General features: G+C 54.0%; 1 protein-coding gene across 1 annotated transcript; it reads right to left on the bottom strand.

Moving 5' to 3' along the window:
• Positions 1-8,848: 8,848 nt before the first annotated feature.
• On the bottom strand, positions 8,849-9,607 carry LOC136545781 (antifungal protein ginkbilobin-like protein). Its single transcript, XM_066537758.1, has one exon. The coding sequence runs from the start codon at positions 9,474-9,476 to the stop codon at positions 9,030-9,032; it is 447 nt and encodes a 148-aa protein (XP_066393855.1). The 5' UTR covers positions 9,477-9,607; the 3' UTR covers positions 8,849-9,029.
• Positions 9,608-11,911: the final 2,304 nt, after the last annotated feature.

Below are 11,911 nucleotides of genomic sequence, written 5' to 3'. Positions count from 1 at the left end.
GGCTATCCTCCCGACTGAACTCGACTATGGAGCACCTAGGGTCAGGGCGTACGATGAACTAGGAGCCAAGGCATCCCTCGAGGATGCCATGGACCAGCTAGATGAAGCGCATGATGTTGCCCTCCTCCGCTTGACCAAGTGCCAACAAGCGTTGCGCCGGTACCACAGCCGTCGAGTGCGGGGTCAGGCCTTCAATGTTGGGGACCTAGTGCTCCATCTCGTCTTGAGCAACAAGAACCACCACAAGCTCTCTCCACTATGGGAGGGACCATTTGTTGTCGTGGAGGTGCTCCGACCAGGCACCTACAAGCTCAGGACCATCGACGATGAAGTCTTCATCAACACCTAGAACATTGAACAGCTATGTCACTTTTACCCTTAAATTTATGCATGTTTTCTCTTATTAGTTTCGCTATCAACTCCTCGATCTTTAGTGACACCCAACCCTAGCAACAGTAGGGGGTCAGGCTTCACTCAGGTGTTGATAAGAGCATATCTATCTGGAAGACATTCTCTATGCCCGACCCTTTCTCACGTTAAGACCTAGAAGCGAGGGTCATGGAAACAAACGCTGAGTTAAACTAGTCAGACTGCAAGAAACCTACGCCCTAGCGGCTACGGCGTTTTTGCTCACTAGCATAATTAGAGTTTTTTCCCACACCCCATGCTTTTTAAGCCTTAACAATGGAAAGACTCAAAATGCATTTAAGAGTATATCCACCTGGCGAACATTCTCTGTGCCCGACCCTCTCTCATGTTAAGATCTAGAAGCAAGGGTTGCAGAAACAAACACTGAGTAAAACTGGTCGGACTGAAAGAAACCTATGCCGCAGCGGCTACGACGTTTTTGCTCACCAGTGTGATCAGAGTTTGTTCACCCACACCCTAAACTTTATAGCCATAACGACAAAAAGGGTCAGGACGCATTAACCTTTTTATACAAAAAGGGGAGAAGTGCTAAAAGTCTATTTGGCCAAAATGAAATTTAAGAGCTCGTCCACTTGGGGGGATGATCTCATCCTCTATCTCCACAGGTAAGTCCTATGTCAGCGTGTCACCCAAGTCAATCGGATAGCTCGGTCTGCTACCGAGAGACGGGTAAGGAGCTGTAGGATGCCCCATGCAGGTTTTGCTGACCCTGTCATGAACGACGGACCCAGATTCCACACAGACATATCTGACAAAAGCTCCCTGAACCCATCACTCAATCCATCAAGGTAAGTCATGTGCCAGTAGATCACCCAAGTCGATCGGACGGCTTAGGCCACTGCCGAGAGACGGGTCACCCTTAATTTATGCATGTTTTCTCTTATTAGTTTCGCTGTTGACTCCTTGATCTTTAAGTGACGCCCGACCCCAGCAACGGCAAGGGGTCAGGCCTCACTTGGGGGTTGGTAAGAGTATACCTATTTGGTAGACATTCTCTATGCCCAAACCTTTATCACATTAAAAAACATAAAGGCAAGGTTTGCGGAAACAAACGCTGAGTAAAACTGGTTGGACCGCAAGAACGCCCCGGTGGCTACGGCATTTTTGCTCACCAGCATGATCAGAGTTTTTTTGCCTACACCCCAAGCTTTAGCCTCCGCCTTCCTAGGAAGGGTTTGCAGGGGCCCATCGGTGGAATCTCCATCGAGGAGAGGCCAGCAGGTCACCCAAGTAGATCGGATAGCTTGGGCCACTGCCGAGAGACAGGTAAGGAGTAGTAGGATACCCCATGCGGGTTATGCCAACTCCGTTATGAACGATAGACCCGGATTCCACACGGATATATCCGATAAGAGCTCCCTGAACCCGTCACTCGAGCCATCGAGATAACTTTACCAACCCCCACTGTACCTTTCCAGTGCATGAGCATTCATTCATCCATTCTCATACATCCAAGTATCGCATATGCAATTATTACATGAGCGACAACTGGCCGGGGTTTGAAGGCCGGCCTGCGAAGGGCTCGAGGCCACCTCACGTCAAACAGAGCTAGGGGAGAAAACGCAGATGAGCCCTAGCGTCCTTTGCTCGACCCGCTCAGAAGCGAACAGGGTCATCTTGACTTCTCATTCGATCCTAACCTTGAGCCATGCCCATAGAATCTCCATCGAGGAGAGGCCAGCAAGCCACCTGAATCGATCTCCTAAACGACTCGAGCATCTACCGGGAGACGGGTTAAGGAGCAGTGGAATGCCACATGAGGGCTATGCTGACCCTGTTACGAACAACGGACCCGAATTCCACTCAGACATGCCCATTAGCGAGCTCACCAAGCGTGACACTTGAGCCATCGAGGCAAGTGACGTTAGCTCAACCCCTCCGGTGGCGAAAATCATGGACAGGGTGACGATCACAAAGACGAGCCGACCCTCGACTGGACCCCCGCTATACGTGGGGACTCGAGAAAAGTTGGACTCGTAAGGACACCGAATGCGCGGTCACAGAACGATGGCTCGGATCCTAGGGAGGGGTACATATGAAAACTAAGAATAACGTTTCTAAAATAAGAGACACTTTCTTCTACTAGTTTTGCTATCGTCTCCCCGATCTTTAGTGAAACCCGACCCCAACAACGGTAAGGGGTTAGGTCTCACTCGGGGGCTGATAAGGGTATATATATACCCTTTTTGAAATAGTCGCCGTGCCCGACCCTTTCTCACATTAAAACCTAGAGGCAAGGTTTGCGGAAACGAACGCCGAGTAAAACGGGTCGGACTATAAGAAACCCGCGCCCTAGTGGCTACTGCACTCTTGCTTACCAGCATGACCAGAGTTTCCCGCCCACACCTTGAACTCTACAAACTTAATAATAGGAAGGGTTGGAACGCATTAACCCCTTTTTACACATAAAAAGGAAGAAAAGAACAAATTTGTTCAAATGAAACAAAATAACAAGCTTGTTTAAACGAGACAGAAGGGTCAAAACTTGTCCCCGTATTACAAAAGCGCTGCCTGAGCTATCTGACTAAACTAACCCCTAGGGGGGATGATTTCATCTTCTATCTTGGTAGAAAGGTCATGCACCAGGGGGACGCCTCCTCCTCGATGACATCCAGCTCGGCGTCGGTATAGATGGGTGTGAAGCCTTGGCTCATCGTCGCCATATCGATGTTCTCATAATGAGAACGGATGATCATGAATGATCGATGAACACCAAAGCAAAGCATGCCCCTTACCGTATCACATGCTCGGTCCATAATACAGGTGGCGCGAACCACGAGGGAGCTTGTCTCTTGCCCTGGGGCCAGCTCGAGCTCATCACAGACCAGCTAGATGGCGACATGTAGGTTGTCATGTTCATTGCTCTCCTTCAGGAGGGTGTCCTTCACCTCGCTGAGCTCCTTCTCCAAGCCATGGCTCTTCACCACCTTTGCCCCGAGCTTGTCGTCGAGACCTACCCGAGTCACGTACCGACCGTGTCAAAAGGCTTACCAAGGACTCCAGGGAGAAAGACAACAAGGGAAACCGGGGACTTACCGTCCATGTCCGCCCGAAGCCTGCACACCTCATCGCTCTGCCGGGTCACCTTGACCTCCAGGCATCGGACCTCCTCTTAGCGCTGCCCGACCTTCGTGGCAAGCCTAACAGACATGCCCTCGGCTGCAACCTTCAGGTCCCTCTTCCTCCGGAGCTCCTTCTCGAGGTGGCTTCTAGCGAGCTAGCTCAGTCCCCAAGCGGAGCTCCTCTACGGCCCAGAGCAAATCGTCCCGCTCCTTCCATAGCCGTTCGGCCTCCACAGTGTCCGTGCATGCCCTCTCGATCAGGGCTGTGAGCTTCTCCTCGGCCTCATGGGCATCGTCACGAGCGTCCTTCTCCCTGACTCAGAAGTCAGCCACCTCCCGAGCAGCAGGGGCAAGCTCAGCCACCTTCTAATGGGCGGCAGCGAGCTGTGCGGCCATCCCCTCGCTCTACCGCGTCTCCTCAGCAAGGAGCTAGGATTTCTCCTAGCTGCGGGCCATAAGGACCTACGAAGAGGACAAGACTTAGATGCACGAGAAGAGAACATGGGGGTTGGAAGCACGGTCATACCATACCTGGCCAACCAGGGCGACAATGTCGCGCATCGAGCCCAACATGGTGGTCAGGGTGCGAACCGCATCCCCAACCTCCGTGTGGATGCTCCCCCATTCCCTTTCCTCTGCTACTTCATCAGGGGCAGCCACCGAACCAGAGTCTGGGATGTCCCCATGCCGACCTCAAGCGGCGCCGACCTCTCTAGCAGTGGCAACTCCTCTAGAGCGGCTCCTCTAGCGATAGAGGGGGTGGCTGAAGCGGACATGAAGGTCTGCCCTATCACCACACCCATAAAGGATGCCTCGGGTGCGCCCCCTTCCATCTACCCCGCCACAGACATGGCCACCTGCATGGATGGTGGCTCTGATCGTGCATCCTTCGCCTGCGACGTCGAGGACACGACCGGTCGCGCCGCGCCCGCTACGGGCGCCCTAGATGCTCCCTCCTCCGCCTGCTCTCCCATGGATGCAGCCATTGGCTGCACCTCCTCGGTCGACGCTGTGGCCGCCCCAATGCCACTGGCACCCTCCACCGGTGCGGCGATAGCTGGCCCCTAGCGTGTTTGCCAGAGGAGGATCTTCTATGGAGCAAGCCGTAGGAGAGTCCCACATCCTCCGACACTACAAGAGACATGGCGGTCGGATCATGGTAAAAATTCGTTAGGATGAAAGGATGATAAAAACTCTTGACTCACCTTGATGCCATCATACGAGGATGTTTTGGGGCCGGCTTGCTCGACCCCGGTTGCTCCTCATTGGCACATTGCCACTTCGAGCCCTCCCTCGGCTCGGAGGGCTCGGACGAATCAAAACGGTCGCCCCCCGCCAACTCCTGAGGCTCCACCGAGGGCTTAGTCGAAGCAGGGCGTCCTCTTTCCATCGGCTCTGGGGCCACTGTCGAAGGCCCGAACGAGGTGAGGCGGCCAGGCTCCGCTAGATCCGAGGCCACCGTCGAAGGTCCGGACACGATGGGACGGCTCGATTCCACTGGCTCCGGGGGCGCGTCCTTCCCCTCCTGCCTCACGACATGCCACGGGAAGGGCCCCGCCTACGGCGAAGGCAGGTCCTCGTCCCTGGTGGCTAGATCATCCCATAGAATGGGCGACATGGAGCCATCATCTTCCTCCTCCTCCTCCTCTTCTTCCTACTCTTCCTCCAACGAGCCTTGACACCGCTTCCCTCGCTGCAGCTTCGCTCACTGCTTTGACCACCATTTCTTCTCCTCGTCGTCCTTCTTCTTCTTCTTCCACTATTCATCCACGGCATGGCTTGCCGCCCTCATGGTTGCGTGCTCTGGCAGCGGCGTGATGGAGTTCCAGAAGACTAACCTCGCCAGCAGCTCGATGAAGCCCGCGTCCGGCCGCATCACGGGATGCCCCGGGATCGGGAACATAGCGTCGGCCTCCCTCATGGCCTCCTTGATGCGCTGCATGACCTCGCTGTCATGGAGCAGCCCCTGGGCGAGCGTCATCCCGACGAGCTGCACACCGGGCATCATCCCGTACAGTGGGAGGACACGCGCCATCAGAGGTGCCACCCTCCTCGCGTGATACCCCCAATGACGCTGGCCCCACGGAGGCCGTGGGTCTTCAGGAACATGATGGCCTCAAGGAGGTCACGCATCCTCTTCTCCTTGATGGGTGGCCTCCACGGCCATGATGGCGGAACCTCTTCGATCAGACGCCCGGAGAAGCCAGGGTCGTCCTTCAAGTAGAACCAATGCAAGTGCCACCCCTTGTTGGATCTAGAAAGCTAGCAGGGCATGTACTTGGCCGCCCGCTGCCCTTAGAGGTGGATACCCATGCATCCCATCGGCACTAGGGTCTCCTGGCTTCTCTCCTTCATCAAGGTGATGGAGAAAAAATATCTCCAGAGCTCGAAGTGGGGCTCAATCCCTAGGTACCCCTCACACAACATGATGAAGGCCATGATGTGTTGGATCCCATTGGGGTTCAAGTGCTGCAGCTCGATCTGATAATGGTGCAGCAGACCCCGAAAGAACGCGTGAGGAGGAACCACGAGTCCGCGCTTGTGGAAGAGCGTGAAGGAGACGATGTAGCCATCGGGCAGTGCTGGTGCCTCCTCGCAGCTGGGCACAAGCCACTCCACCACATTGGTCCTCCCGCAGAGAAGACCACGCTTGACGAGGCCCTCCATGCGCGCATAGGTAACATCGGAGCGATGCCACGAATCCATGGACGATGGAGGTGGCTACGGAGAAGCAAAGGCAGTGGCAGAGGAGCGGGGGCTACAGATCTAGGGCTCCAATGTGGACTAGCAAGCACGGCAGATCCAAATGGTGATGGCAGAAAAACAGAGAAGGTAAGGATACAGTTTTGGTGTGTAGAAACATAAAGGGGGAGGCCACTATTTATAAGGCGGAGCAGGGCGAGAAGGCAAACCGTTCGCCTAGGATTCACGCGCCCACTACGCCACGTCACGTCACCTTCCTCCGAAGATCACGCGCACGCAATCTCTGTCTACACCCTCGAAGGATACGCCGAATGACGGATCGCCCATTTAATGGGCCAAGAACCGTCGCAGGTAAGAAGGGATCCAGAGCTAAAAATGCTGCTACAGCCCATTTAGGACCAGGAGTTCAAAGGCTGGCCCACCAATGGGTTCACAACCACTCTGGGGCACCCTTAGATCGAGAGGTTGAAAGGGATGGGCCCGCTAGCGGCCAGTGCCTAGGCACACGAGCGCCGCGGGCATCCCGGCCCACGTTCGAGTCTTGGTTGGTTCCCAGTCCATGGTTTTTCCTCGAAGAAAGGCAACGAGCCCTTGGGACCAGCCAAACGGACCTAAGAACTATATGGACTAACCGTCAAGAGTCTGGAGTCGGTCACCAGCTGACCCATGCCAGACCCCCATGAATGGGAAGCTGAGGCCCCACTCGGACTAGCCCGTTAACAGCTCAACGAGCACCATGTTTCGTCCATCGAGGAAAAACGTGGCACGACTCAGCCCCTCCGTTTTATCGAAAAGACGCTTGAGAGACGGCGATCACAAAGACGAGCTGACCCTCGATCGGACCCCTGCTACGCACGGGGGCTAGAGGGAAGTTGCACTCGCAAGGAGACCGAATGCGCGGTCGCAGTACGATGATAGACCGATCGGATTCTAGGGGACCAGAATCAAGAAAAATCTTTTCGACCTCCTGAATCCTATAGTTACATGCCCCAAGAAGACCAACCGCGACAAAAGGGAAGCGCCGTCCTACCAGGACATGTCGCGGGCTACAAAAAGAAGGACAAGGCCCTTAGAGTCTTCCCGTCCGAAAAAGCCTCCAAAGGAGTATTCTACTCCTCCGCAGGCTCGGGGGCTACTGTCGGGTATCGATAGTAGGGATACCCAAAGCAAGGAAGTTAGCGCCCACGCTGACTTCCCCGGGTGGAGCAAGACGTATTAAAAGGCCTTGCCCGACCCCAAGGCTGCGGGGTCGAGCCCAAGGCCACGGGGTTCCGTCTCGCCCGACCCCTTGGGTGCGGTTTCCGTCTCGCCCGATCCCAAGGCCGTGGGGTCTCGCATAAGGCCGTAGGGCTCCGTCTCGCCCGATCTCAAGGATGTGGTTTCCGTCACGCCCAAGGCTGCGGGCTCTGTCTCGCCCGACCCCAAGGACGTTGTTTCCGTCTCGTCCAAGGTCGCGGGCTCCACCTCGCCCGATCCCTTGGGTTCATGCTCCGTCTCGCCCGACCCCTTGGGTGCGGGCTCCGTCTCGTCCGACGTGGACCCATACCGCCACCAACCACTCCAGGTCCAAGCGTATGGGTCTGGGTCAAAACTCTGACACCAAGGAAGAGACTGGCACGACTCGATCTAACCCGTGGCCATGACGGGCCATACCTGAGGATTCACATCAAGAACAACATTGGGCGTGCCGGTGCTATTCTGCCTAACCCTCGTACGAACGCTGACAGGCGCGTCAGTTCACCACGACGTCCGCCGGGACGGGATGGAATGCCATGACCGGCAGATAACGTCTACGCGTGGCACCAGTGATGAACAGAGCCACGACGTGGAGCCGTCCCGGTTGACATCTACAGGATCGGCGGGACCCCGTGAAGGAGAAGAAGGACCCGACGATCCTGGAAGCCTTCTTCTTTTTCTCGTTCTTCTCCTTTTCCTCCGCTGTAACCCACGCTTTCCCTTCGCTTATAAAAGGGGAAGCAGGGCGCCCCATGAAGAGGGGCCAGATCCGCACGAGGACGGAACCACGAGATAAACACACAAGAGCACGACACGAGCAGACGGCTGAGCAGCGATTAAGCTCTCAGCACCCGTTCACTCCTTTCACCAGAGATTTGGAATCTTTTTCCTCTCTCGCTCGTTTGTAACCCTTACTGTAAGTGCCGGTAACACGAGCAGCAACAAACTGGACGTAGGGACGTTCTGTCCGAACCAGTATAAACCCTTGTGTCCTCCGAGCACACCATCCGAGACAGACGCGAAATACAAATTTACTCGTTGGTGGTTCGAAAACACCGACACCTAGCTATCTCTATCATGCAAGCCAGCTCCAATAATCAGATGTGCACACAATGGGCAGTCAGTGCCCAAACGGCCGAACGCTACTCCGTAGTCAAAGTGCATGCGCGCATACATATTACAGAGCAGGCCAGCACAAAACGTACGCAGAACCAGGCCCCTGCACGCGTGGGCAGCAGCACGCAGGTGCGCGGGTATCTGGACACGAACGTCCGGACACTGGCATATCCCCTGCTACAAGTGCCTTTATGACCGACTAAGATTGCTCAGTTGTATGGGTCAATTCATTTGGCTCGTACGATTTTAGCATGCAAATTATTCGGGAGGTGGCTGGATAGACAAAGAATTTGGCAGATTGAACACGAACCGCATAAACAAAAGCACCTGCGCGCGAACATACATTTTGGACAACACCAACGCGTTTATTACAAGAAGTCGTGACTCGTGAGAAACCACACAGGACAAGTGAATTAATTTGGATCAGATCGAGGAGGCGACCAAATCGAAAGGAGCTAGAAATCAACTTGACTAATTTTTTAATTAATCCACGAACGCGTACTGCTCGTAGCGCACGCTGCAGTCGACGAGCACGGCCCTGGCGCCGACGCTGTGGCCGCAGGAGGCGTCCATCTGGCTGACGGCGGAGCGGAGGCACGTCCCGCAGTCCGCGGCGGACAGCGCCGCCCGGCACGCGGCGTGCCCGTACGCGAAGGCGGCCGGGTACGGGGAGATGTCGTAGAAGTCGCGGCCGGCCCGGGCCGGCGTGGCGGACACCAGCTCCGACAGCACGTACGCCAGGCTCGTCGCGAAGGGGTCCCCGGCGCCGTAGGACGCGCCGTTGCACAGCACCGAGAGCGCCTCCGTGTTGGGCGGCGCGGCCTCGGCGCCGTGCGTGTGCGAGGAAGCGAGCAGCAGCAGCAGCAGCCACCACGGCGTGACGGAAGGAATAAGGAACGGTGCTGGTGGCTGGGTTGAGGAGGATGCCATGGTGATCGATGCTTTCTGTGCGTGTGTAGTAGCACGTTTTTGACTCGTGTGATCTTGTTCTTGGTGATGGCGGTTGTGGTGGCGAGATGTATGAAGAGGGATAATAATAATCGACAAGACGTATGGGTAGGTCCAGGCCGGCCCGGCCGGCCGGCTAGGCTATGGCCCTGCTCTTTGTCATGGCGTGGATCGTGGGATCCTCCATTATTGGTGGATGACGTCAGCAACACATGTGACTACGCTTGTTTGTTTGGGTAAATCGGGCTCCATCGTGCAGCGAGTGCCATTGTATGAGGTGCATGACTTTTAGCCTATTCTGCTTCCGTGGTAATATTATTTTATGCTTTTAAGCTTGAATTAGCCAAAGCTTGACATAACTTGGCTTGCTTAATACTCCATCCATCCTAAAAGAATGCAATTATGGTATCCGTGCCATTCAGTCAAGCTTAAATTTAACCAAGTTTATAATAAATAGTATTAGTATTTATGTCTCTAGATAAATTTACTATGAAAATATATTCTATAGCTAATCTAATGAAACTTGTTTTGTATCATAAACATTTATATTTTTTTTATATAAATTTAGTCAAAACTCAGGTTGTTTGACTCATCAGAATCCAAGAATTGCATTCTTTTATAGAGCGAGAGGCAATATCCTGTAGCAAGCCAGTGATACACGTTTATTGTGGAGGGAGACCGAACACGTCGATGGCATGCATCAGCAATCGAGGATGTTCATCGTACTACTCGGGGTGACTACTTAATTAAGAGAAAAATCCAGGATCTATGGTCAAAGCATTTGTTGCCTTGAGACTTGGAGTGTACTACTAGTGGAGCATCCGGAAAAATTGTTACAAAAATATTAGGGCTCGAAATCTAATGACCTGGCCTGTTTGTTTGGTGCCAAAGTTTACCATGCCTAACCTTCTTTAAATTATGGCTGCCGGTGCGAAATGTGGTCAATAAATAAATATTTATAGTTTTATCGTGCGTTGTGATCTGATATGGCCTAGCATCCAATGACACAGGATTTATACTGGTTCGGGCAACAAGCCCTACGTCCAGTTGAGGTCGGTCGGTGACTTTATTCCTGAGCCTAGGTACTCGAAGTTTGATGTGGGGTTACAAATGAGTAAGGAATGAGAAAGGGGGTGTTAGAGGTCCAGTCGGACTCTGAGCCGGGTGGAAGAGAGTAACGGATGCTTAACCGTACGCTAAGTATCGACGTGTATGCTCTGTATGTCCGAGCTTATCAGCTGTTGAGAGCGTGCAGACTGTATAGCTGTCGAGCTCTAGAGCCGTTATGCTGTTGTCCTCGAGTCCTCGAGTCCTCGAGTCTTCGAGTCTTCGGGGCGTCGGGGGTTCAAAGCTTCTGTCCTCCTGGTAGGAGAAAACGCATCTCCTTTTATAGTTGAAGGGGATGACCTTACAAGTTAGAGAGAAAGAGAGAGTTCATACGGGCGCTGCCTAGTCTTGTTGCCCACGTCATCGGGTACGGGATGGCCGTCGGCGCCCATAATATTGTTTATGTTCAGACGCGTCTGGCAGGCTCTACCATGTTCGTCTGGTACGGCAAACGACAGCGCCGACAATACTATTTATGCTCTGACGCGTCTGGCAGGCTCTACCATGTTCGCCTGACATGACCCGATGGCACCGCCCTGCAGGTGCGCAGGGCATGGTAAGGTATGGTCCTCGGTATTGCGGTTAACTTGAGTGCCTTACCTTATCTGCTCCGCCTGCTCCCCAGGCCCATATCAAGCTACGTCCCCGGTCGGTCGCTCCTAGTCGTCCCCGACCGTGCCGGTCGGGAAAGAGCAACGAGCAGAGGTCCTATCGTATTCTTGGTCGGAGAAAGGGGGTCGGAGTCGGACTAAGGTCCCACCACGGCCAGGCCTTCCGGTCGCACCTCCGATCAGATCTCCTGGCCGGAGGTGCCGGTCGGGGACCGGGTCATGGTCTTGACCTGTCATTTTGTATCTGGGCCGGCCAGACACGTGTTGTCGCTGCGCTACCTGTTGGGCTGAGTTTTGCAGGGAAGCGGGTCCATTGAGGACCCCGGGTTTATGAACCCGACAATGGCTCTCACAAAAAGTGCGGCAGGTAAAATGGAAGCCACATTTGTGATAAAGTTTGACACAAAAATAAGTCTATGACATGTGGGACACATGGTGCTAAAAATGTGTGGCATGTAATAGTTGTGGCAATGAACCAAACAATTGGTGAAAAACTATGATATAACTAACATTTGGTGTGGTAAGTTTTGTCACGAATCAAATCGGCCCTAGAGAGCACGCCCATGGAGATAGGGTAGTGTTGCATGATCATGATTCATGATTCATGATTAGCCGGAGTTTGCTTTGGTTTTTGCAGCAAAGGAAGATGGATGGGATTGGGGGATCCAAGAGAGCCTAGAAATTATTAACCAGAGATCT

This window comes from Miscanthus floridulus, chromosome 3 (genome assembly GCF_019320115.1).
Source record: "Miscanthus floridulus cultivar M001 chromosome 3, ASM1932011v1, whole genome shotgun sequence".
In the NCBI taxonomy this organism is placed as follows: Eukaryota; Viridiplantae; Streptophyta; class Magnoliopsida; order Poales; family Poaceae; genus Miscanthus; species Miscanthus floridulus.
The sequence above is the reverse complement of the archived record's forward strand: the minus strand, read 5'-3'. Positions and strand labels throughout refer to the sequence as shown.